Below are 27,936 nucleotides of genomic sequence, written 5' to 3' on the forward strand. Positions count from 1 at the left end.
TACTTCTTAAATTACTACATAAGTGTGAGATATTATTTAAAATTCCACTTTTACACGATCATAGTTGAATTTTCCCGTAATTTATAAATGGGGGAGGGCAAAGTGTTGTCTATAAAATTACTGTATTGAACAAAAGGTGACTTTCCTTTTTAAAGGTAGAAATAATGCTTCTAGTTGCAGTTTCTTTTTGTTAGAGATCTGTTGCAAACCTGTATAGTCTATTTTTTCCAAATTATTTTCTTTAATAATATTTTTAAAGAAAATTACTGAATTCAACAATTATCAAGAATAAATGACAAAAATGATGTTTTCTGAAAATCAAAATGATACTCAAAAACATAGTACAAACAAATTTATTATTACAGAATGGCTAAGATAATAGTAAAATAATTTTAATTTGCTGAGATGCTCAATTACCTTTTGTAGCCTTAAGAGGATTAGAAAAGATTCTGAGAGGTCACTAGTAAAGGATGACTACATACAATCTTGAATAAAAAAATAACCATAATACTTAAGAAGGAATCATGGTATATTATCAATTACAAACAGAGGTATGTTTGGGGAACGGAAAGTTATATATGGACCACAGACTCTTTACCACTACCAAAAGAATTATTTTCCAAAGTGCAACCATTTTGAGGCTTATGAGCTTCTAGCCTGGTAACAGTCTTCACTCAATTCAAAGAAAAAATAAGTCACTTACACTGTCTTTTTGTCCTGCCGAAGAAGTTTAGAAGAGAATTCACTTAAAACTTCAAGGAAAGCCAGGTTAGGAGGTGGATACTCTTGTCCCTTTTGATTTTGGTATTTGAAAGCAAATTCTATGCCATCTCTGTAGCAAAGGAAAAAATGCATATTGTAAAGGGTTATCTTCCTAATGTCATTAATACCTTGTTTTTCCTGATGTTTTCCTTCTTTATCTTTGTCCACTAGTTACATGTGCTATGTGAATTTAACTGAAAGTATATTTTATGGCATTATTATTATTACATATGTGATATTAAATTCAAGAAGACAAATAGATGGCACATGAATTTTTCACTCCTAAAAGTATTTTGACAATTTACAAAGCTTTAAAATTATTCTATAAAATTATCCCATTCCAATCATTGTATTGTAGTAATGTAAGCACTAGAGTAAGCAAAAAGAGGCAGCATGGAGGAACAGGATTTTTAAACAAGAATTTAAGTGGTTTTAGTAATAAAAATATTACAAGCTGTGTAATTCTGTATAAGTCACTTCATCTTTCTAAGCCTATGTTTCATTATGTGTAAAATGGTGATAATAAGACTTGTGCTACCTGTCTCATAGGGTTGTTATGAATGAAATGCTTTGTAAACTTGAAAGTGCTATTATCAATATGAAATATATCATATATATTTTAAAGTGGTAGTGTGAAACCTGGAAAGACTTTAATAAAATGATACAGAAAGAAGTGAGCAGAACTGGGAAAAAAATTTATATGGTAACAACATTGTAAAGAAACCCCCTTTAAAGGCTTAAGAACTCTGAATACAATGACCAAACATGATTCCAGAGGACCAGTGTTGAAGCATGAGACATACATTTTGGATCCAATAAATGTAGGGATTTATTTTGCATGACTTATTTTGGGGACAGTTAAATTCAGAACAATAAAAAAAGAAATGAAAGTAGCAGTATATACAATGAAGAATCCCAGGCCCAGGAGTCAGAAGACTCCTAATTTTGTCTCAGCCCTGAACTAGCTATGTGACTTTGGGAAAGTCATTTAACTTCTCTTGGTCTCATTTTCCTCATTTGGAAGCTATGGGGTTGGATTAAATAATTTCTAAGGTGTCTTTCAGTTCAGTGAAGCAAATAAACTTCATAGTTCCAGAACTTGAGTCTATGAATTGAAAAACAGATGAAGTGTCTATTTTAGAAAAAGTTTTTAGAAAAAGAATAGATCCTGGAGAGTCTCTATGTAATAGTAAAGTTTTATTCAGTCCACTAACTTGTTTTTTAAAAAATTTCAATTTTATTATTTTTCTCAGTTCTGAATTCTCTGTCTTCCACTTCCCTCTCTCCTCTACTGAGAAAGCAAGATAAGCAAAAAAATTACAAAGATGTGTAGTCAGTGAAGCAAAACAAATCCTCTCATTGGCCATGTTCAGTTGTGTCACTGTGGTGATCAGAATTTCTACTTTACCATATTGTTGTCCATGTATAAATTGTTGCCCTGGGTTCTACTCACTTCACTATGCATCACTTCATATAAATCTTCCCAGGTTTTTCTGAAACCATCCCCTTCGTCATTTCTTAAAACAAAACAGCATTCTGCCACATTGACAAACCATACTTTGTTCAGCCATTCCCCAGTCGATAGGCATCCCTTCAGTTTCCCCCTTGTCACTACTAAAAGAGCTGCTATAAATATTTTTGCACATAAGGGCCCTATTTCCTTTTCCTTTGATTTCTTTGAGGTACTAGTAGTAGAATCACTGGGTCAAAGAGTATGCACGATTTAATGGCTTGTTGGATATAGCTCCAAATTGTTTTCTAGAATAGCTGGACCAGCTCACAGTTCCACCAACAGTGCATTAGTGTACTTATTTTTCCCACAGCCCCTCCAGCATGTCATTTTTCCTTTCCATTAACATTACCAATCTGATGGGTATTAGGTGGTGCATTAGATTTGCATTTTTCTAATTATTAGTGGCTTACATTTTTTCACAAGGCTATCAATAGGATTTCTTTTTCTGAAAACTGTCTGTTCATATCTTTTGACCATTTATCAATTGAGGAATTGGCTCACTTACTTGTGAAGTGTTGCAACTGCTTCCCTGGTCTTGATCTGATCCAGCCCAAAGGTGAGAGCAAATCTTCGTGCCAATTCTTTAATGCCACTGACATGGGCAGATGTCCTGTCCAAGTTGGGGCCTTGTTCTTGAACAAGCTCATTAAATAACTAGAGAAAAAAAAAAGGTCTAAAAACCTACAGGCTTTATTTTCCTCCTTAGATTATGATCTTTCTTAATTTCTCCAGTACCTTGGGGGTAGTGGAATTGTTCTGTGTAAGTGATTAAATGTATAAAAATCCAAGTGATTATTACCATACAGTTTTATTATAAAGATGGAACATAGACAATATTTTAGTTCTAAAAGACAACTGCAAGACTATATGATTTTAACTATAGCGTAACATAGAGAATTTGGAACAACTTGCAAAGCAGCCTAAATCAAAAAGGCTTGCCTATTCAGCAAAGACAATTCTCATTTTGAGAGGGGCCTACCTACTTACTTTATAGTTTATCCTACCCAACTGTTTCTACTTTTCTTTCTGCGTGTCAATGAAGACACACTGAAAATTACTGCAAGAAGTTTTCATTCATTTCTTCAAATCTACTATTTCAAGAAACCTACTTTTGGTAAGCTTATGTGAATTTAGAGGTAAATAAATATTATATCTTTTGGGAAAGTCCAATTATCTACAGCTGATGCTTCTAGGTCCTAGGGACCTGCTAGTTAACCTCAAGCCATTTTTTTCCTCACCCCTTTAATAATATTGTTCCCCTGGAGCTGACTAGGAAGGGTATAAGCTTTTCAATATCCCTTAGAGTTCTGTGGAGGCTAGTTCTAAGTGGTTCTCTCTTTAGTTTTTCTATAGCTTAGTATACAGACATACTTCAATAGTCACAGCTTAAAGCTGAGCCAACTGTACTACAGAGAAGCTGAAAGATTCACTGAAGATATCACTGGCCTTTTTCTTTGTTTCTACTATAAAATGTCACCCTCTATCAAAACTGTTCTATACACCTGAAATTCCATTAACTTTTTACTGTTTTACCTTAGGTTGATTTTTATTTTGGGATACAGTATTCCCTTTAATCAATGTAAAAATTAGGTCAGTTATCCCAGGACATACTCCTTTCTCTTTCCCAAACTTAACACATTGCTCAATTTCATTCAGAAACCAGAAGACTTGCGGGTATTGTGAGATTCTACCAACTCTGACCTGGGCCAAAAACACTACTCTTAGAGATGGGACTGTGCATATTTGGACTTTTGATCCTAAACATTAACTGTGATCTTTTAATTCCTACACTTCTCATAAGATATATTTGGGTTGACACCTTTTTGGGCATTTGTTCTGCACTTCAGTATCTCTAAATAAAAGGTAGGCAAGAAAAATAAGAAATTTTCTTTCATGTGAGGAACTCTGATAAAGTTTAGTAAAGAAAGAAAGAAGTTGTATCTATGAGATCTTAGATTACCTATGGATTAAAATGATCTCTTCTATACCTCTCCCTTCCCTAATTACCATAACAAATATTATGTTAATAGAATTATTTACTTATTTGTGTTTTACTTTTTAAATGGAAAATTTAACACGAGAATCATTATTTCCAAACTGATAGCTTCAGCTGGTTAGGCAGTAGAGGAGTCTTTGTGACTCTACCTGCCCTAGCTTTTGAATGTGAACTACAGCAATGTCTGATGTAAGACAAAAACAAGTATTTACGCTTGTGTGGGGCAGGAGAAGACAACAGGAATGAGTCTGTATTATAGCTAAACTTTAGATTTCTCTTACCTGCTGTAAACTGAGAATGAGGGTTTTTGCACACTGAATCTTATCGATCTGTCTTGTTTTACTCAATGTTTCCTTAATGATGTCACCATAGTCATTGTAATACTGTGAGGAAAAAAGACAAAATTGTTTTTGAAAATGTAATTTAACTGACAAACGTCGAGTAATGAACTGGAGGGAAGGTGATGTGTGGAGATAAAACTAACTTCTTTTTGTTTCTTCATATTGAAGTATTTTGTTAATATTAAATACTAAAAGATTTTTTAAAGGCATATATTTCCTGCCAAGGAAATAATTTGTACAGTTCATTAAGAACTGTTGCTGGAAACTAAATACCTACTCAATGCAAAATACTAAAAATGGGTACATTTCTTTACTCTCAGCTTTTTCTCAACTAGAAAGATTGTGAAAGAAGACAAATTTCATTTCCTAGTGAAAAAACATGGATAAGATGGATAAAAGTAAATGAATTTGTATTTTATTATTAATTAGTTAGCACTCATTAGGTATTCACAAAGTAGTAGAAGCAGAAAGTACAAAGGAGGCAGCCACATTCTTAATGAACTTATATTTGTCAGTTATTAACTATAGTTAAGTCAAAAAGGTAAGTACTTTAGATTAAAACAATATTTAAAGTTGTAGAACTGGCAAAGGCTTCTATAAATCTCTTAAGAAGTAACCAAACTCCAGTACCAAGTATATTTGGCAATAAAAATAAATCTACTCCCCTCTCATCATTTCTCCCAAATACTGGATCACTAATGTTGCCATTATAATGATCTGGAAATAGTCTCGTATGCTTGAGAGCTGGATAGATAGCTAAGCTGTTTATTTCAGAAACCAATTCTGTAATCAATCAGTCAATCTATAAGCATTTATTAAGTATCTTCTATGTGCCAGTCAGTCACAAGCATTTAAGAGATGTGCTAGACTTTGAAGATACAAAAAAAGAAGAAAAAAGGAATAGTTCCTTACCCTCAAGGAGCTTATATTTTATTGAAACAACATGTATACATAGGCAGAAATAAAATATGTGCAAAGTAAATGCAAGGTAATTTTATGTAGAGAAGAACTAGTAGCTGAGGAGGAAGAAAGAATCAAGAAAGGTTTCATGTAGGATTGGGTGCTCATACCAAGCTCTGAAGGAGGCCTGGGATTCTAAGAGGGTTGGGGGAGAATAGATTGCTTACAGGCATTTGAAACAGCTTATGCAAAGGCACAAAGACGAGAAATGGTATAACATGGGAGGGACGGTAAGTGGACCAGTTTAGCTAAACTACAGTATGTATTAAGGGAAGTTAGATGTAATAAGTCTGACAAGGTAGGCTGAGGTAAAATTTTTAAGGGTTTTAATATTTTAACAAACTCTTAATGTAAGACTTGGCCAAGATGCTAAAAGTAGAAAGTTTTTGCCTGCATTTTTTAATAAATGAAAACTTATAGCTAGTTCCTCTTGTTGAACTATAATTAGTTTATAATTAGCTTATTCATTATAGAATAAGCCCCTCCACCAAGGATCTGCAACCTATAGATCTTGAAGCCTGATCTGGTAGATCAAGTTATTTGGCCTGACCATATTTCCTTCTCTGTTAGTTTCCTCCTTTTGGGCTCTTCCAAGATTTTGAAAAAGCTGCTGATCCTTTTCCTTCTTTTCTGTACATCCTGGGAAGATGTGGCAGAAAGAACACTGGAAGAGTAGCCAGAGACCTGGACTAGTCCTAGTCAGCTGGAGGACTGCCAGACCTTGGGCAGATGGCTTTGCTTCTATGGGTCTTAGTTCCTTGATCTGTTAAACGAGGGTATTTGATGAGATGCTTTTAAACTTTAATAGACTGATATTTCATACCTCTTTTGTCTCTCCCCCAAATCAGGGGTAAACTCAAGGCTCTGAGGAAATGAAAAATAGTTGATTGTCCTGCAAGGATAGAAATCTTATTCTACCAAGTCTGTATACTGTTAGGTAATATGTATTGGTATTTCTCTCTCTCTCATCTACTCTGATGCCCAAGAAGAACAAAGTCAGAAGCTTGTCTGAATCAGAAAGCCTTCAACAAAGCCCAACCTATCAATTAGCAGAGAAAACACAAAGGTCATCTATTGTCATTCTTTCCTTTTTTGGTTTGAATGCCAAATTTCTATAAGAGTTAAGAAGGAAACAAAGACATGTACCTTCATGTAGTGTTTGAAGATATCAGCAGCTGCATGCATGTCCACAATGTCATAAATGATAAGTTTACTAAAGGCCGCCAAAAGGTTTCTTCTCTTATGTAAGGCCTCGATCTTGTTAGCTTCGTCTTCCTCGTCACCTTCTGAACATGGGGATGAAAAAACAAGTGAGGAATCTCAGTTCTCATCTCAAGACAAATTAGAAACAATTTCTGCATGAGAAAACTAGTTCTTGATGTGCTTTTCATTAAAATTTTATTTAAATTTTCAAAAGAGTTTCGGTTTTAGAAAGAAAATAAAAGTATTTCTGTTTGCAGTATTAATAAGGATGTGTGTTGCTATTATTTTAATTTTGGGGTGGCATAATCATTTAATTCAAAGCACACAAAAAGGAGGAAACCAGATCGTTTTTCCCTTCTAAGAACCGCCTAGTAAATATTTTTCAGTTTAAGAAAAAAAACAACACCAATAATTGTAGTGAAAAGTGAATGTTATAGAATGGAGGCTGAATGACCATGTGTTGTAGATAATTCATCATTTGGGTAAAGGTTGGACCAGACAAACTTTGAAAACCTTTCGTACTATGAATTTAATATCTATTTTCACCAGTTTCAATTCAAATCAACAAACATTTACTATACACAATTACTTGCAATGGTTTTGGGATACACAATGTCAAAAACGAAAACTTGTTCATGAGAAATAGGTAAAAATCTTAGAATCAGACTTCTTACTTTGATAACAAGATCAAGTTAGGTTCCCTGTGTTTTAATGTCTTCCTGTATAGGAAGTGAGTTTAGAAAGTATTCCTTTTCAGAAAAGCTGATGAAAGATAAGTTTAAGGAGTGGGTTTGATCTGAGGAGTTGCCCAGCAAGCAGGTTCCTCTGTAGAGTATGAATATGCCCATGGGTATTTTGTTAAGACAATTCCTGATTAGTTTTTCAAGATTAAGGCTGTCCCAAGATAAACTGGCTAGTTTAGAGACTTCTCTTGGTATTTTCTGTGAAGTGGGTTTTAGTGACTAGGGGATGCCCATTCCCTCTAAGATGACTGGAAAAGTCATTCATACCTCTGTTCCAGTCTGTAAAAAAGAACTAACACTCCCTGTGCCTTTTTTTGCCTTTTCGTTGTACCCCGCTTCCCAAGCACAGGAGTTAGGGGTGGGGAATGATAGGGTATTTTAGAGAAGCACATAGAAGCTATGTGAATTAGCCCATATGGCCCAAGAGGAAGAGTTCTCAATGTTCTGAACAACTGCCTCCTAGTTACAGAAGGAGGGAAATTTCCTAGGCGGAGTGGCCCCTAAATCTTGTAGTTTAGCAGAGAAGGGAGATTTCTTGTGCAGTGCTAGTCTTGGGGGTTGTCTTGACAGTAACCCCAAGCTTAAGAATTTGGAGACATGAACTGGTAGACAACAGAGCTCCTGAGCAGTGTCTTTTAGCAAAAGAAGAGGGTCACTCTTACATCACTATGGCTGAAGAACAGTAAGGGAACTAAAGATAGGATATGGAGAAAGTAAGAAACTTGGAGAGGTCAGCACAACTTGCCATGAGCCCTCTAGCTGCTTGCAGCATGAGGAAGGATTTCTTCTACATAAAGGATATTTTCTTCTACATTTTTCACAGGCTGCCTGAAATCCTTTGGCCTGCAGGCTGCAAGTTGTATGGGACTGGACTAGGATCTTACTTGCTATCACTGAGAGTTATCTGGACAGAGCAGGCCTGATGGAAAGAAAGGACATCTGTCCAACAGCCCTAAAATATTTGTCTTCTGCTGGTCATGGGAGGCATGATGAATTTGAGATAGATTGATTGTATAGGATCCTGTGGGAGAGCTAAGTCTTCAAAAGAATGTCAGAATGTTGTGCTACACCAAATTTAGGTTTAATCCCTTCCAAAGGGAGCAGCTTTCGGGCTACTATGAATGCTTCATTGTTTATGGGCTCCTTTGTGCCTTCTGAATTTTCTTTTAAGTGAAATTAGGATTGTCCTCTGCCTGATATGCATTTGTTATCTGGCACGCTTGAATGGGACTCTTTCCCTTGCATCTGTGGACATCTAGATATGAACGTACTTTGTATATTTACCAGAATGGAATATACTATGGGTTGGTGCGTATGAACCACAGAGAAAGTGACCCAACTGAGTCAGCTTTTTAGATCAGACTTGGTCACTGTGAGCCTCCGCCCAGGAGGGCTCTGGGTCATGGGTTACATAGAGATAAAAACATAAAATTCATTGGTTTAAAGCCTTTGACACATCATCAGACTCATTTTCTGAGTGATGTCATTAGTTTCTGCCTCTTTTTGATTTTTATTTCATGGACTTGTTAAAATTGAAGGTTTGTTTTGATTGAAGCTCTTTACACTTGCACATCAGTTTATTTCTTGAATGGGTGTATTTTCAGATACACACCAGAGCGGGAATCTCTTATACATGCAGAAGAAGGAAGATCCTAAAGTAAGAGAGTCTGTGTTTTCCAAAGGTCTTGCAGAAGAAATATGTCTGGCAGAATCCCATACAACATTCTTATGTTTCTGGACAAACAACTTAAAATATCTTTGTATTCTATGATATTTTAAAGTACTTCTTCATCGTTAAGAGCGCTGCTTGTTTAGTAATTGGGTCAAACATATTAGTGATGTTATTTTCACTTAAAAGTATTCCTATGAATATTAAATTTAAGAGTTTACATGCAGCAATATTACTTGAGAACAAATTTTCTTCTGTTTCTCAATACAGATGTTGTCTTTCACTGCACCTTTTCTTGTTTTTATAAGCAAAGAATTATTCAGATTCTTAAAACAAGTGATTTTACTGGGCCTTGTGGCAAGAAATGTCTGAGAAAAATCCACTGTCTGTTGTGTAATTATAATGACAGTTTGGCTCCAGAGGAGAGATAAGAAAATGCATCCCTTTTTGTGGAAGAGATGTATGTAGATAGTATGGGTGTGAAATACTGCATGCACTGTTAGACAAGGTTGATATGTGCATTTTGCTGAATTATTTTTTTTTTTAAAGTCTAAATTATGAAGCAAGGCTCCTTTAGGTAGAGGAATAGAAAGGCGATAATCAAAAATGAATGTGATATAAAGACAGAGGCATAAAAAAATCCACTGTTTGACTCAGATGCTGTGATTGTTGATGAGAATACTAGAAATTTTTGTCATGTAGTTCTTAGAAGCCATTTGTGGAAATCAAAGCCAAGAGGCAACATAGACACACAGCTAATCTTAAATATTTCATCTACCACTGAAGAAGATCACTAATCACAGGAGAGCATTTTATTATCCTCAAGTGTCTTATGCTTTAGAGTGGTGCACTGTGTTTTTGCTGCTTAAATGTTAGCTTTCTCAATATCTTTATTGCTTCTCATTTCTGGACAATATTCTTATTATCTGACCTTTTCCCACGTGTGCCTACAACCCAATCTCTGTTTGTCATAAGTAGATTTCTTTCCTGTTTCAATATATACTGAACTGTGAGACCACTGTCTAGACCAAGAGGAAATCCTTCATTCTGGTTTATGAAAAGAAAGCAGGAAAATTCTGAGACAAATTCCAGTTCTAAAAATAGCAATTTTGTTTCACTGTTTAGTTATACTTTAAGAATCTTAAATTTAAAGAAAGATTCTTATAAAAACACATCCCCTAACATCTGTGAAGGAGAAGGGATTTTGGGCTCTCTGATTTTTAGAAAAGACATCCTGGTATATAAGGCCAGTATGACTCTTACATATCATTCTCAGAATATCTGAACTGTAAATTTTATAAGTTATTTATAATAATAAAAAAAATTACAGTTGAGTCTGGTAACAAACTCAATACCCAATATTATTCTTGTCAAATGGATATCTTTTATTTGTGAAAACTTCCCTCAAGAGTAGTCTATTGTGCATAGTTTTCATCCTCAAATACATCCTCTTACCTTTTATTCATATGACCAACAAATTATGCATATTCAGAACTACATATCTTAATCTCTTCCTTTTAGAACAAAGTTACCCTGAACATGCTTTAATTAGACAGAAAGCAGATTTATCACAGGAAAAAAATAACTTTAAAAAAAACAAATAAACAACCCTTTCCCCACCATTAGCAGTTTTCTGACTGTCAATTTTCCCCCTCATAGCTCTTCTCGAGCTATAAAGAGAACAGTAATATTAAATATGATAAGTTATAAATACCCATGCTTTGGTTCTCTTCATCTTGATCAATGAAGACATGGTCCATCACAAAACTGAGGAGCTCAGACTGCAGTCCAGTGTCTGGATTAAACACCAAAGGCTGAAGCCCCTCCCTGCCCCCTGTCATTAACTGGTGGCTGAAAATCATCAAGAGGTCACAAAGCAACATGAAAGCCTGGAACGCAAAGAGATTCACCATCAACATGCTGGAATAAGAATCATGATTCTAAAATGAGAAAAAGTCAAATATGCTGAAAACAACTAAAGGTTAGGAGAAATTTTTTGAATTTTCCAATTCTATAACACGGGTCTTGCCTTCAAACTTTGTCAAGAATAGCCACACACTCAATTACAGAAGTTAGCTATGAGCTTAGCAACTAATTTGCATATGAAAGCAATTTCTTTGATTTGGTTGTATTAATTCAAAGAGAGTAAAAAGAATCTTGTCAAAACTTGTAAAACTCAATTTTGCTGAGTTGAGTCCAATCACGAAAATAAGGAACTTCAAAGGAAGAATGATTTGAAGCTGACAGCAGCCTGAAATAAATTACATATAATTTTATCTGAATGAAAATGTTCATAACTGTATACCTTGTAGTAACCTTTCCAATGTTATTCTCCCTCAGATAATTTCTTATTATTATAATGCAAAAGCATGACAAATCTTAAACAGTTCAGAACTAAATTTTATTAGAATTTTATGCTAATAAATAACTTTATAATTTTTATTTTTCATTTTAATGTTAGATGAATTGTTTACACGAAATAAATATTTTAACAGCAGCTTTGTGGAAGAATAAGAATTTAAGCATTCATTGAAAATTTGATAAAAATATCCCCAATAATGAAAGCAATGCCAAAAGTTTGTTTCTAAGTTGTAATATAGAATCCATTTTTCAAAGCAAGTAGTATTATAAATGGTGGCTAGGTTGCTTGACTATTCCACAAAAGACTAAATATTTACATCATAATGTTGCTGATATAGGATTGCATACTCAGCACTATACTTCAGCTACTTAATGGATGAAATAGAACTTTGTGGGCAGGCTCCAGAACTTCATCACTCTTCCTAAAACTGTTAATACAGAAAAATATATTCTGTGGTAAACAGCTTGCAGGTGCTTACTTATGTCAGTGGCCACCTGCCACAAGAGGGAAATGAAACTCAGGGAATTCTTGCATCCCTGACTTCAAATAGGCTGACTACCTGCTGTCTAGCAGAAAGGAAAGCAGAGATGCAGGTAATACTTTCTCCCTGGTTGTTGCTCTGGGCATCTCCAGGCAGCATCAATGAAGAGCACAGAATGTGGCAGCTGTGGGATGTTTATTCTCTAAAGCTCCAGATGGGAGGCTGGGGGTTGGGAGAAGAAGAGAGGCTCTCCTCACCCCCAGCAAGGCCAGCATTCTGTATGAATGAACAGATGTTTATGAGTACACTGTTGGCAATTCATAGAGTAATTTATCAAGAAGAAGAAAGTAGCAAAAATATGCCAAAGAAATAAACATGAAAGAGGCTACTATGTGTTAAGGTATGTAAACCAGTCTAGGAGAAGAATTCAATTCAATTTAACGAGAATTTATTAAGCATCTATTATGTGCAAGACACTGCTAGATGCTGGAGATACAAATATAAAATGAAAAGGTCTGTGCTGTCAAAAGCTTACATTCTAATGGGAGACACAATATTCATATAGAGATATGAACACAACACAATTTGAGGTGGGGGAGAGCACTAACAACTAGAAAGATGAGGAAAAAATTTAGTTAAACCTTTAGGTTAAACCTTGAAGGAAGCTAAGGATTATGAGACACAGGTAGAAGAAGCACATGTAAAGAAAAGGCAAGGAGGCAGGGGGTGGGAGCCCAAGCTCTGGGAATGGCAACCAGGTTACTTTGAAACATGGATTATGTGAAGAAAAAGAATGTAAAAGTACTTGGAAAGGCAGGCTGGAGTGAGACTGTGAATGGTTTTAAATGACAAGGTGAGGTGTTTTTATTTTATTCTAGAAAACAGGGAACCACTGAAGATTTGTAAGCAGAAGATTGACATCATCAGAACCTTGTACTTAAATAAGAAAGCCAAGAGAGAGATGCAGGATAAAGTGACTAAAATCTCACATTTATATTTATATTAAGCATTTCAGCTTTGGGTTGTGAGTTATAAACTCTGATGCAACTGGTTTGGTGAGAAGGACAAGGCAGTTCCTGTAGCATCGCTGTCACCCTGAAGGAGGATGATGACTTGTGAAACCCATGCACACAGGAGTCACCGCTCCACATGCTTCTCTCACTGTGCCTCATCAGTGGCAGCGAGGATCAACCCTGCTGTTACTCATGTTCATGGTCTCAAAGACCACAAAGGCTCAATTTCAGAGAGAGAAAGATAAGGTAAAGGAAATATGCAATTTTGACTCTATCTTTCCTCTTCTCTTATAGGCCAGTAGCAAGCAACTGGGTGCTACTCATTAAGCCTTTAACAAAATTAATTTTCTAACATGTTACTATAGTCAGAAAGCACACTTAACAAGAAGGTTCTACATTATGAAAAGGTCGATCACAAATAAAGAACTGAATTCTAGTGAAAACGTATTTTACCAAAGCATTTTGAGCAAGGAATTCTGATAATATATCTTTTGTACTTGTGCATTTGAATTTGGCTACAAGGAAAATTTAACTGACATTTTCTTACCTCTTCCTTGACTGGGGTGTTAACATTGGATAGGCACTGCTGGCAAACAGCCAAGAAGGATTTCACAGTTTTCCTCAATACCAACAAATCGTCCTGAAAAATATGTTCAGATTATGAGGTATTATTCAAATATCAATGAGTTTCCTAAAAATGTTACAGAAACAATGATGAATAGAAAATAGCAAATTCATTTTGTCAAGGCAATTTGCAAAACCAATTTAATTTTAAGAGGCTACACAGAAAGTTAACTCCTGGTTATTAATGTAAGATGTTACAGATATTTATTATTAATGTATTAATGTAAGATGGTACAGATAATCTGTGTAGCAAAATTTATCTGAATATGGAACAATTTCCTCCCTAGGAGAGTCAACCTTCCTAATAAGGTTTTGTTTTAGCTGCTGCTAAAACGATTTTGTATTTGTGGAATATATTTGTTAGCAAGAGAAGAAAGCTTGAGAACACTCTGGGAGGAACAGGAAGCTACTTAATCAATAACTCCTATTAAGAGAATGAGTTAAATGATACAAAAAAGTGTTAAATGTTCTCTCTCTGCTCTGAAGGTGTTAACAGTTTTGCTAGATAGAACTAAGGAACGTTAAAAAATTAGAAAACAAAGGGGCAGCTAGGTGGCGCAGTGGATAGCGCATTGGCCCTGAAGTCAGGAGGACCTGAGTTCAAATGCAGCCTCAGACACATAACACTCACTAGCTGTGTGACCCTGGCAAGTCACTTAACCCCAATTGTCTCCCCAATGAAGTATTCTGCTTTGTGTTAGAAATTAAGTGCAATCTAAATTGAGAGAAAAAAGAATTCACAGTGGCTGCAGTAATTGCAGAAAGCTCTATGAAAGGCAGGATGAAAGCTGGACTTTGAGAGACAGTAGAATTTAGATAAGAGTCTTCCAAAAGAAGCTGAGGGAATGAGAGAAGAAGGAAATAACGTGAAAACTGGCAGAGGAGCATGAATGAGTATGGTACATATATAGAATGGGTATGGTATATGTATATGTATGGGAAGCTAGTTGTAACAAAAAAGTTGCTTTACATAATCAGGAATTAATAGTATTAAAATAGAATAGTAATATAATTAATAGCAGTTGTAAAGCATATGCACATCAATGAATGGAGAGAAGAGTAGGGATACATCAGATATGAAAGTAGGATAGAGAAGACATAGTAATTGATTGGGATTAAAGGAGAAGGAAGAGTGAGACCCAATGAACACATCAATGTAAAGAAAGAATAATAAGCATAAGATAACCAAAGAGGAGTGTTGAGAAATTGTAAAGAACAAGTTTGGTTCCAAAGATGAGATAGGAGAAGCAATTTCCTCCAATACTTTGCAGAGGTAAGGGGCCCATGTGTGTAGAAGAGTTACTATAACAGCAATTTTTTTGGATGTATTGATCAATTTTGTTGATTTTTTTCCCTCTTTCTCTTAAAAACTTTTTTTTTTTGTTATAAGTAATGACTCTCTGGGTAGGGATAGGGTAGGAATATGGGGAAAATTTAGGAAGACATAAAACCAAGAGATAATAACAAAGCTATTTAAAAAAAGAGATCATTGGAGAGAAAAGCTTCAGTTTAGCGATAGAGTCAGAAGCCAGATTATAATAGATTAAGAAACGAATGGGAAGTAAGGAAATGGAAGCCATAAACATATACAATCTTTTTTAGAAGTTTGACTGTGAAACGGAGAATAGATACAGAACAATAGGAATGGCAGGTTTAAGTAAAAATTTTTTTTAAAGGATGGAAAAATCCTAGGCATATTTATGGGCTACGAGAAAGGAACCAGTAGATAAGGAGATACTCTAGAGGGAAAAAAAGAAATGTTAAAAGTCAGCAAATCCTTGTGGAGAAAATTGGGGTGTATGTGATCCTGCTCGGATGAGGTATGGTGGCAGAAGGATAGAATTAAGACTATAAGTAGAGGGGATAGCTTAGGCAAGGAGATAAAATAGCTTACTGCATCAGTAACTGGAATTAAGGAGAATAAAATGGAAGATGATTGGTGTTTTGAGGTGTGGTTTAATCAGTAAAACAGGAGACAGGTGGTTAGTGTTATATCACTGTCACTTTCCAGCACCTTGCCTCCCCACTTTCCTTTGTAACTAACAAGTCCAGTTAAGCAAAATTAATCAACAAAATGGTCATATCTGAAAATATATGCCACATTCTGCAGGTACTCTCTACAACCCGAGTTGTAGGATTTTCTCCAGGAGCATTCAAGAGTGAGAAAGTAGGAACACAAAGAAGGCAGATGGTGTCAATGATCTAGGGCTGGAATTTGGCAAGGTGCAAATGAAGACAGGAACATGGGCCAAGGGGATTAGAGGGTAACTGACAGTGTTATGTCCGAACTCATCAACCAAAGGATCAATGGTTGTCAACATTTAAAAAAAAAAATCCAGGTTTCAGAAACAAACAAAAACCCAAACAACAAAAAAGTACTTAAATTGAATGTAGTAGACGATAATAGTGGATACAGCATTGGCTTAGAATCAGGAATACCTAAATTCAAATCCTGCTTCAGACACTTACTAGCTACTTGATCCTGCATAAGTTATTCAACATTTCTGTGCCTCAGTTTCCTTATCTGTAAAACAAGGGGAGTAAACTTGATGACCTCAAATCTCAGTCAGCAAGAAGAGGTTAAAGTAAAATTTAAGTTTTCCTGACTCTATTCTAATGTTCTATTCATAATGCAATTTCCCCCTTTAGTAATTTTTTCATTTTACTAAAAATCATTTAACTTTATAATGTTGGCAACCGAAGTTTGGGCAGGCTGCCAGTACTTCAGTCTGATTGTAAATTTCTTGAAGGTTTTTGGAAGGGTTGGAGTGCTTCAAATTCTAAAGAGATGTTCATAGATTGGCAGATTGAATTTTCATATGATGATGTCAAACAACTAAGCTGATTGTGCTGATTGGAGAGAAAGCAAGTGAGTCAGAGAAGACACCATGGCAGAGTAATGTAGCACTTGTTACTTGACTTTCTCTGTACATCAGTGCTAACCTTTGTTGTGTGTGAAAGTCTTATGCACTACCTTGCCCAAGATGTTAGGCAAATATTTGGACTGCCCAAATTGACCTAAAATAATAAAAACTTCATAGAGTTGGAAAGAATGTTAGGGACCAGCTAACACAAGTACTACTTAAAATGTGAATTTCCTCTGAAATGTCTCCAGAAAGGGGCTAGAATATGTGCTAACACCCCCAGTAATGACCACACCTAGGGTATGTGGGAATTAGGCCTCCCAGGAGCTGATCTGTTAGCTGATTATGTTCAACATGAGGATTTACACCTTGGAAACTGGAAAAGGCTACAAATCAGGGCTTGATTTATTGCTTTGTTGATTACCTGATATTAAGAAGGTGAAGAAGGAAATGCTAATATGACAGATTAAACTGAAAAGTGTGTCATGCAACCACAAAAAAAACCATTACTATAATTGTGACCAAAATATTTTTATAACAAAGTGTGTGCCAGAGTTGAAGGCAGGGGCAAAATCTAGTAATATTCATTGTTAGTACACTATCTTTTGTTCTACACATTCTGATAAAAATTGGAGGCAATGTGTTTAAGTGATCTGCAAAATGTTCTTTGTCAAGGTTTTATACTATGGGACATGGATGTTTTCAAGAGCAGATCTTTTCAACACTGAATGCTACTTCTACTGAATTGTTTATCCATTTTGCTTGTTTTTGTATTCAGATTTCAAATGCATTTTATTACATTAATAATCTCTTATATAGTTCATGACAGACTGCCTTTACTTGGTATAGGTTCAAGTTAATTCAAGATTACACCTAATTTGTTTTTCACTTATCTTCCTGTTCCTAACAAGAGGAGAAAGGTTCCATTCAAGAAGTCACTGGGTTTCTTTTTCTTCTCATTGTCCTGAATTCTAGCAAATTTAGACCGTTTTCATTTATAATTTGATGAAAAATATGGTATCCAGGCTTTTTTTGGTTATAGTTTTCCATGACACTGATGATTCTTAAATTATTCCTCTTTGACCTCTTTTCCAGATCAGCTGTCTTTGAGAAGATACCTTATATTTTCCTCTAAAATATCTTGTTTCTTAACTTTTTAGGAACTCAGCTACTTGTGTCAGGTTTTCTACTTTCTGTTCTAAGCTATTTGTTTTCCCTCCAATTTTTTCCTCTATTTATTTTGATTTTTAGTTCCTAATTCTTCTCCACCCTCCACAACTCACTGAGAAGGCAAGAAATATAATACCCATCATACATATGAAGTTATGCAAAACATGTCCTCATTAGCCAGGTTGTAGGAAAAAGGCAAGAAAAATAAGGAAAGTGAAAGAAAATACCCTTTAATATGCACTCAGAATTTATCAGTTCTTTCACTGGAGGTAGATAGCATGTGGTTCATTGTGCTGATCAAAGTTATAAAGTCCTTCATAGTTGATCATTGTTACAATAGTATTATTATTGTGTACAATGTTCTCCTGGTTCTGGACACAACACCATGCGCATCAGTTCATCTAAGTTGAAACTACCCCCCTTGCCATTTCGTAAAGCACAATATTATTCCATCAATCATATACCACAATTTGTTTAGTCATTTACCAATTGATAGGCATCCTACATTTTCTAATTCTTTGCCCCCACTAAAAGATCTGGTAGAAATATTTTTGTACACATAGGTTCTTTTCCTTTTTCTTTGATCTCTTTGGGAGTATGGACCTAGTAGTGGTATCGCTAGATAGGGTGTGCACAGTTACAGCCCTCTTTGGGCATAATTCCAAATTGTTTTCAAAAATGCTTGCACTAGTTCAAAGCTTTACCAACCGTGCATTAGTTTCACCATTTTTCTATACCCCTCCAGCATTTGTCATTTTCCTTTTCTATCGTGTTAGCTAATCTGATAGGTATGAAGTGGTACGTCATGGTTGTTTCATGTACATTTCTCTAATATGATTTAGAGCATTTTTATAGGACTACTGATAATTTTCTTCTTCTTCTAAAGCCTGCCTGTTCATACTCTTTGATCAGTTATCAATTGGGGAATGGTTCTTATTTTTGTAAATCTGGCTTAGTTCCCTATGTATTTGAGAAATACTACTTTTATTAGAAAAATTTACTGTAAACCCCCCCCCCCCCTCAGTTTCATGCTTTCCTTCTAATTTTGGCTGCATTGGTTTGGTTTATGCAAAAAACATTTTGCCTCCCGTGATCTTCTCTATCTTGTTTCGTTAAAAACTCTTCTCTTATCCACAGATCTCAGAGGTAATTTTTTCTGTTTCCCTAATTTGCTTCTTATATTACCCTTTATGTCTAAATCATGTAGTCATTTTGAACTTATATTGGTTTATGGTATGAGATGTTGGTCTATAACCAGTTTCTGCCAGACTTCTTTACAGTTTTCTCAGCAGATTTTGTTGAATAGTGAGTTCTTGCCTCAAAACCTTAGATCACTGGGTTTATCAAACACTAAGTCAGGGGTGGGGAACCTATGGCCTCAAGGCCACATGCAGCCCTCTAGGTCAAGTGTGGCCCTCTGAATCCAAATTTCACATCATAAATCCCCTTAATAAAAGGATTTGTTGTGTAAAACTTGGACTCAGTCAAAAGGCCACAATCAAGGCCACGTGTGGCTTCAAGGCTGCGGGTTCCCCACCCCTGCACTAGGCGACTATGTGCCTAATCTATTCTGTTGATCAACCACTTTATTTTTCTTCAGTATCAGACTGTTGTGATGATACTGCTTTGCAGTATAGTTTGAAATCAGGTACTGCTAGACCACTTTCCTTCACTTTTTAAAAACTTATTTTCTTGATCTTTTGTTCCTCCAGATAAATTTTTTTTTCTAGCTCTAGAAAGTAATTCTTTGGTGGTATGATTAGTATAGCACTGAATAAGTAAATTGATTTAGGCAGTATTGTCATGTTTATTATATTGGCTCAGAATATCTATGAGCAATTAATATTTCTCCAATTGTTTAGATTTGTCTTTATTTGCGTGAAAAGTATTTTGTAATTGCGTTCATATAGTTTCTTTGTGTGTTCTGTCTGCAGTTATTTTAAATGGAATTTCTCTTCTTATCTCTTTGTGTTGTGTTTTGTTGGTAATATATAGAAATACTGATGATTTGTGATTTTTATCTTAAAATTTTGTCAAGGTTGTTTATTAACAACTTTTAGACTAATCTTTGAGTTGGCTTTCTAGGGTTCTCTAAAGATACCATTATGTCACCTAAAAAAAGTAAAAGTTTTGTTTCCTCACTGCCTGTGCTTATTCCTTCAATTTCTTTTTTCTTGTTTTATTGCTATAGCTAGCATTTTTTGTACAATACTGAATAGTAATGGTGATATGGACAACCTCGCTTCAACACCTCATCTTCCTGCAAATGCTTCTCATTTATCCCCATTACAGATAATGCTTGCTTTTGATTTTTAGATTTATATTACTTATCATTTTAAGAAAAGCTCCATTTATTCCTAGTGTTTTTGATAGGAATGGGTATTTACTTCATCAAAAGCTTTTCCTGAATCTATTGATACAATAATGATATTTGTTGTTTTTGTTGATATGGTCAATTACATTTATAGTTTTCTTAATATTGCATTCCTGGTATAAATCCAACTTGGACACAGTGTATGATCTTTGTGATATATTATATTTAAAAATTTTTGCATCAATATTCATTAAGAAAATCGGTCTATAGTTTTCTTTCTTTCCAGTTTTGCTCTCCTGGGTTTTGGCAACAAAATCATATTTTTGTTTTCCTTTTTTTTTTCCTTTAGAGTTCTCATTTCCTTCCCCCCCTCTTTTACTTAATTTGTCTCATATATTCTTGTAGTCTCTGGGCCAAGCTATTTTTCCTCCTTCAGGCTATGCCTGTACTTGCTGTGGAGTTACTCTTTTCTTTTGGGTTTTCCATTTGGAGGTCTTTGACCAATATTTCGTCATAGGGCTCAGTGCCTTCTGTTAATTCATATTTCACATCCCCGGTTCCTTATTTGGCGTTTTGTTCAAAGGTCAGGCTCTGCCTCCTGGTGTACTCTTAGATAGGATGATAAGGTCCTCCATATTTGGTCGTGATATATCTTGGTCCTCTGTGGCTAGCTTTCTTGTTATATGGTATGTCTGGGCTCAATGCACCAGCAGGATTCAGTGCTCACATCAGAGCTCTGTGGTTGGCTGTCCTTGTTAGGGTGCTGCTCCAGATTTTGGTTCCCTCTAGAGTGTCCCTAGTTAATATGTTACCACATGACTTTCCATTTGAGCTTGGATTGGCTTTCCTGGTGACACTCTTTATCTAGTGATCATAGTTCTGGATACCTTTTGTGAAGTCTCAGATTTATTTTATAATCCAGTGTCCTTCATCACTGCCTAAGTATATATGTTGGAGTTCAGGTGCCTCTTTGTGCCATCATTGTAACAGAACTTCCCATTAAATTCTAATTTGTGTTGTGGTATATGTTCAAATGACTCCATTTAGTAATAAAGCAGTGTTCTATTTATTCTGAAAATCAGGTACTCTTTTCTGGCATCTCTGCCTTTCAACAACTCGTTAAATGCTATGAAGCATGAGACAGGTCAGTGCTCCTGACCAAGGAAGACATTGCAAAGAGTGTTAAAGGGAATGTTAGGCAACTATGTTGCCTGATATATGAATTTTCTAAACTGTAACCCATGTGAGAAGTCAACCCATTCATTTAAAAAATATATATATAAATACATACTCTCTCTCTGTCTCTCTCTCTCACAGGTTCTACAAAGTTAGAAAGGCTTGGAGGATGGTTTCAGTCACTAATTGGTATTCTCCTTTATATATGGGAAGATAAAAAGACAGAAGAACAACTTTCTACTCTTTACCTTAGGAGAGAGAATAAAGAGTTTCAAGAAGGAATTAAGTGCTACAAAAGGAAAACAATGGAAAAAAAAGAAATGCAACAGGCAGAAATGAATCCTACTTTGTTTTTTCAGGAAGTTGAAGGGCAGGAGAATTTAATATAGAGAAGAAATGGAAGAGAAAAGGCTATTGAACATTTGGAGTTATGTAAGAGAGAAGGGGTAGCCTTGATTTTCTAAAAAAGAAGCAGCTTCTGGTAATCCACAAAACGATAAAGTAGTTCCACAGTTGCTCTCAGAAGAAAAGTCATCCAGAAATAATCAAAAGAGAAGAGATTAATATTAAAATATTAATATTAGTTCTAATATTAATATTTGTGGTTGGTGATATTTTACTGGTGGGGTATGTTAATATCTATCTGATAAACTAACAAAAATAATAGGCATATTCTGGATGCATGTAACTGGTAAATGCCAGTAGCTCTCCCAAGACTTGTCAGACCTGACAAAAACCCATTTCTGCTAATTCATATGGTGATAAATGATACCACATGGGGAAAAATAAAGACAGTAATCCTGGGTAAGGAGATCTTAGGGACATAGGTTGTATTGATAGAAAGCAGAGGCTTCAGAAGAGAAAAGAAAAATGGAGAAATGAACAAGTGCTTAGTTAAGAAGAGCTGATTCATTTAGAAAGAATGTTCTAAATCATTAATAATATGAGAAATGCAAATCAAAACATCTCTGACATTTCAGTTTATACCTAGGAAACTGGCAAAATTGACAAAAGGTGGGAATCATGAACGATTGAGGGGTTGAGGAAAGACAGGTATACTAATTCACTATTGATGGAGCTATAAATTGGCATAACCATTCAGAAAAGTTATTTGGAATTATGCAAATAAAGTGACTCCAAGATTGCAGTGTTAAGCATTTACCTCAATGAGGTCAGTGATAAAAAGAAAGGTTTTCTACACACCAAAATATTTTTAGGAACACTTTTTTGTGATAGTGAAATACTTGAAACAAAATAGATGCCCTCTCATTGGGGAATGGCTAAACAAACTGCGATACATGAATATAACAGAATATTACTGTACTGTAAGAAATGATGAACATGATAAATCCTGAGAAGCATGGAAATGCTAATATGAACAGATGTAAAATGAAGAGCCAGGAAAGCAATATATAAAATAAAATGGCACAAACCAAAAGAACAACAACAAAATAAGTGAGGGTGAATGTTATGAAATTATAATGTCCAAGCTTGGACAAAAAGAAGAGATATAAAAAGACATATCCTCTTGTTCCTTTGCAAAGTGGGGTCTAAGGGTGTGGAATACTGTAAACAATGCCAGACTTTTATAATGTGTTGATTATTTTGCTGATTTTCTTCCCTCTTATTCCTTCTTTTTTTTATTCATTGTTATAAAGGATGGTTTTCTGGGAGAGGTTCAAGAGAGGGATACAGGGGGAAATGGCAATCTAAAAACAAAATTTAACAATATAAGCTATTTATATTAAAAAAAAAACAACCAGCTGGTTCTCAGGGTATGAGAATGGGATTTAGATGTACAGATCATAGCTTAAGTTATAGGTTCTTAGCTGGGAACAGAATACACTACAAAAAGGCTAGTAAAAATATTTGCCTGCTATCTTATGAATATGATAAAGAAGGCTTTAAATTGAAAAAGAGAGAGAGAAGAAAAAGTATTCATATATGTGTCTGTCAAGTCAGATACCCCAGGAAGGTATATTGTTAGATGGTATCAACAGAAATTCCAGGCTGGAAATTCATGGAAGAACATGAGAACCAGTAACAAAAAACCTCAAAAGCCTATAGCCACAGATGTCTCTATACAAATGTAAAATGTATGACTAATCAACAAAGATGAACTAGACATCTTAATGCAAGGATGTAAATTTGATCGCATACATGTATCACTGGGATTTGGTGGGATGGAACTCATGACTCAAATATGGCATTTAAGTGTGGGTACTGCTTCCAGGAGTATAGATCACAAAACATTCATTTCTTCATATCCTGTTTCATGCTTGTCCATGTCCTTTATAGCTAGCTAGCATTTAACTCTTTAAGGTTTGCAAAGAGCTTTACCTGTTGACTCATTTGATCCTCACAATAACCCTGTAAGGTAGATGCAACTATTATCCCCATTTTACAGATTAAGAAACTGAGGCTTGGAGGTTTAATGATTTTCCCATTGTCACACTACTAATAAATATCTGAGGGAGGATTTAAATTCAGATCACTCTTTACAGATTTTCTCTATTTTTTCATTTTGTATAACCAATTTCATGGCTACACTCATTATGAACATTGCAAGATTAACTGCAACCTTTTCTGCAAACAGTCTTTAACTGTTACCATTTGTGTGTGCGGTAGCAGAAAGTGATCAAATAAGACTGAGCCATTTAATGTATAGCTATTTCATGGGTCACCATGGCCAAATTCATCTCCTAGTTCACAGCCTACTGGTGATAAGTAAGCCTTAAGAGGTTTAGTACTTTGCTAGGATGAGTCTTTGAATAGAAGATGTAGTCTGTCAAGGCAGAATCCTTAAACTCGCTGATGTCCTTTTGGTTGCTTTTATGGAGAATATTGTCTAATCAGTTCATTAATTCCTCTCTTTCAAATATCTTGTATAATCATTTCTTTGTGCTCCCAAAATCATACTGTATTGTGTGCTGGTCTGATTCAGTTACTCTTTCTGACTTCATTTTTAAAGTGTCATTTCCATTTTCTTTCAAAGTACACGGAAACTCTGAGATAGATAGCTGAATCCAAATGTAGTGGTTCTACAACGTTATAGATGATGTAAACAGATTGTCACAAACATGCCGGCAGACTTTCTATTTTTTCATTTATTTGTTTTTCTCTTAGAAATGGCTGTAGAATGGTCTAACTTAGTAGAGTTTCATGTCTTGATTTCTTAAGTAATTTTATCTTCTAATTTTCTTGTTTTACAAGATACTACTACTCATATGACCTCTTATCATCTTTTCCCCATAACAATTACAAAAGAGCTTACATTCTAATTAGGTGTAACCTTATGTACCACGTCAACGTGTTTTGACAAGTATTTTCTGAATGAGGGAGTTTTTGGAGATCCACTAGAAACTGATGTTATGTAATTTCAACTGGGCCCTCAGCCAGTCAAGAAATATTCATTAAGATTCTACTATGTGCCAGGCACTATGCTAAACACTGGGGATACAAAAAAGGGCAAAAAATAGTTTCTATTCTCAATAAGTTTACAGTCCAATGAGGAAGATATCATGCAAACAACTATGTAGAGGATAAACCGGAAAGGCACTAGCATTAATGGGGATCAGAAAAGGCTTCTCTTATAAGATAGGATTTTGGCTGGGACTTTTTTCTTTTCTTCTTTTTTTTTTTTTGGCTAGGCAATGGGGTAAAGTGACTTGCCCAGGGTCACACAGCTAATGCGTATTATGGGTCTGAGGCTGGATTTGAACTCAGGTCCTCCTGACTCCAGAGCTGGTGCTCTATCCACTGTGCCACCTAGCTGCCCTTTGGCTGGGACTTCTTAAAGGAAGCCAGGAGGTTGGGATACAGAGGAAGAAAATTCCATGAATGGGGGACAGCCTGTGAAAATGCCCAGTCAGAAGATGGATTATCTTGTTTGAGTTATAGCAAGGAGGCCAGTGTATTGGATCAACACGTATGTTGAGGGAGAAGGCTGTAAGAGGACTGGAAAGGTAGGGAGGGACCAGGTTAAGAAGGGTTTTGAATGTCAAAAGGATTTTATATTTTATCCTAGAGGTGACAGGGAACCCCTGGAGTTGATTGGGTAGGTAAAGTGACATGATCAGATCTAAGTTTTAGCAAATTCACTTTGATATATGAGTGGAGGATGGATTAGAGTGGAGAAAAAACCCTTAGGCAGAGAGACCAATCGGTCGGGATTGCAGTTGTCCCTAAGCATGAGGTGATGGGGCCTACAGGAAGGTGATGACAGTGATAGAGGAAAGAAGGGGCCATATTTAAGAGATGTTACAAATATAAAATCAACCAGTCTTGGCAACAGATTGGATAGAGAAAATGAGAGATAGTGAGGAGTTGAGGATAACATCTAAGTTGTAAACCTGGGGAACTGGGAGAATGGTGGTGCCCTCAACAGTAATAGCGAAGTTTGGAAGGGGAATGAGTTTTGGGGAAAAGATAATGAGTTCAGTTTTAGAAAGGTTGAGTTTAAATTGTCTAGAGAACATGCAGTTTGAGATATCTAATTGGCAATTGGAGATGAGAGGTAGCTGGATAGGCTGATTTGGGAGTTACCAGTAGAGAGATGATAGCTAAATCCATGGGAGCTGAGGAGATCCCCAAGTGAACTAGTATAGAGAGAGAAGATGTGGGATATCCATGGTTAGCATGCATGACACAAAGACCTAGCAAAGGAAACTAAGCAGAAGCTGTAACATAGGTAGCAGGGAAGTAGGCAGAAGACAAGGAGAGACTGAAGGTAAGTGAAAGACTGGGGATTAGAGAAAGGACAATTGGCTGGAGAAGATAGAATTGAATGGGATCACTTGCATAGGAAGAGAGGTATGCTTTGCCAAGGAGATGGGCCATCTCTTCATGAGAAATAGGGGTGAAGGTGGAGATAGTGGCAGAAAGCATTTGGAAGTTATGAGACAAAGGGGAGGGAAAAAGGGAAGGCTTTTAGTAAATGGTCTCCATATTTTCAGTGAAATAAGAGGTCAGGTTCTCAACAAAAAGAGTGTTGGTGTGGGGAGCCATAGGAAGTCTGAGGAGGGATGAAAAGGTTTAGAAAACATGTTGTGGCAAGACGGATAGCTAGTTAATTAGAGATTGTCTTGCTGCAGTGAGGGTCCAGTGGAGATTATGTCACATAATTTGTATTGGATTCATTTGGCATATTTTCTCTTTAACTTTATTCAGCAACACTTGGGTAGGAGAAAAGACACTGGATAGTGCAAGTAATTCAGGGCTACGGCTTGGCAGGGCAAGATCAGCAATAGCACAAGAGGCAAAGGATCAAGACAAGAGGACAGTATAAAGTTGAATCGTGCAGAGGCTTATTAAAGGGTCAAGATGAGGACATGGGGAGTGTAGCCAGTGTATAGATAATAACCTGGGAAAGAACTAAGGGGTCAAGGAATTGGAGCTTACAGTGATGACAAAGAACAGGATTTGGGATTGCGAGGCAGAGGAAGAAGTGGAATGACAACAGATTGTGATAAAATATGGGAATTTCAGAGCTCATGAACATTGAAGTGGAACATTTGTGAGTGAGAACAAGATCAAGGGTATGATCATCTCTGTGTGATGTTGAAGTGGGATAGAAAGGGAGATAAAGGTGTTTTTGAGGGATTAATATATATATGTTGAAGTCCCCTAGTACAGGGGAAGGAGTTGGTGAGGGAAGAAATGTTGTGAGCTAGGTACTGAACTCACTGAGGAAAGTGGAGTATTTTGGAGGTCGGTAGACAAAAGCTACCAGAGTTTTGATAGAGTAGGTAGATATGTAATAAGTGACCCTCAAAAGGAACAGAAGTTATTGCATGACGGTGGTAGAGGGTAAGTAAGCTTAGGAGTTGTACTGGGGAACAAGGAATATTCCAATTTCCTGCCTTTACCAGTGAGTTAGAGGGAATGAGTCAAAGTGCAGTCAGTGCTGGAAAGGGTGGCCAGAAGGCTGTATTTTAAGGAGAGAGGCAGGTCTCAGTGGGAGCCAGAAGATGGAAGGAGTGGGAAAAGAAAAGATTTAAGATTATATCAAGTTTATTACATATAAAACAAGACTTTCAGAGAGTACAGTGGAAAGGTGGGTAGCCTTACACTTCAACACTGACTGAGAGTGAGAGGGTTGAGTTAAGGGCAGTGGAGATGGAGAATAGGTCTGAAAAATGACAGCTGGTATTCAGGATCACTTGGATGGGGTTGGGGTATAACTTGCTTATTAATCACAGAAGAATAAGTTCAGGAGGATTATTAACATTCCCAGGGGATTGGCCTCAATGAAGCAAATATTACTCTAAACTTGGCCCGTGTTCATCTGGCTTTTAAATTCTCTTTTCACAAATCAGAAAGGAACTGATGGGATAAATGCTATTATAATTAAAGGAAGAAGAATATTTTCTGTTATAAACAAGAGAAACTGAAGGCTGCCCTTATAGGACTGGCACTAGGGGGCACTGGAGCAAAATAAACTGAATATGACCTGTGAGGAAAAAAACACATTTTAACTTTCTGGCAATTATGGGATAAGAAACAATATTTATTTGTACTACCTGCTGAATTTAACCTCAAAAGAAATATCTAATCTTGTCTGTGTCACATAGACCAACTGTGCTTTTGACTTCATTCCATGTCTTGAAATAGAGCTATCTTTAGTATATAAAAGCACTTTTTAGTGTTAGTGATTTAAATTTTAACTTTCAATCCATTGTTTGGGGAAAATTATTGCTAAATCAGAGTTAGAGGTGATCATAAAAGTTAAAAATAGCCAATTTTT

General features: G+C 35.9%; 1 protein-coding gene across 1 annotated transcript in view; it reads right to left on the reverse strand.

Annotated features, from left to right (window-relative positions):
* Window positions 1–27,936, reverse strand: part of STAG1 (stromal antigen 1) — a 355,079-nt gene that overhangs the window by 16,225 nt on the left and 310,918 nt on the right. Inside the window, exons 23-28 of the mRNA XM_027845191.1 lie at window positions 13,591–13,683; window positions 10,902–11,076; window positions 6,719–6,858; window positions 4,553–4,654; window positions 2,781–2,929; window positions 704–832 (exon numbers count right to left, since the gene is read on the reverse strand). Coding sequence (XP_027700992.1) covers window positions 704–832; window positions 2,781–2,929; window positions 4,553–4,654; window positions 6,719–6,858; window positions 10,902–11,076; window positions 13,591–13,683 — 788 coding nt within the window. The remainder of the gene's footprint in view (window positions 1–703; window positions 833–2,780; window positions 2,930–4,552; window positions 4,655–6,718; window positions 6,859–10,901; window positions 11,077–13,590; window positions 13,684–27,936) is intronic.

The sequence above is a fragment of the Vombatus ursinus genome, unplaced genomic scaffold, assembly GCF_900497805.2.
Source record: "Vombatus ursinus unplaced genomic scaffold, bare-nosed wombat genome assembly UNPS02014959.1, whole genome shotgun sequence".
NCBI classification, from domain to species: domain Eukaryota; kingdom Metazoa; phylum Chordata; class Mammalia; order Diprotodontia; family Vombatidae; genus Vombatus; species Vombatus ursinus.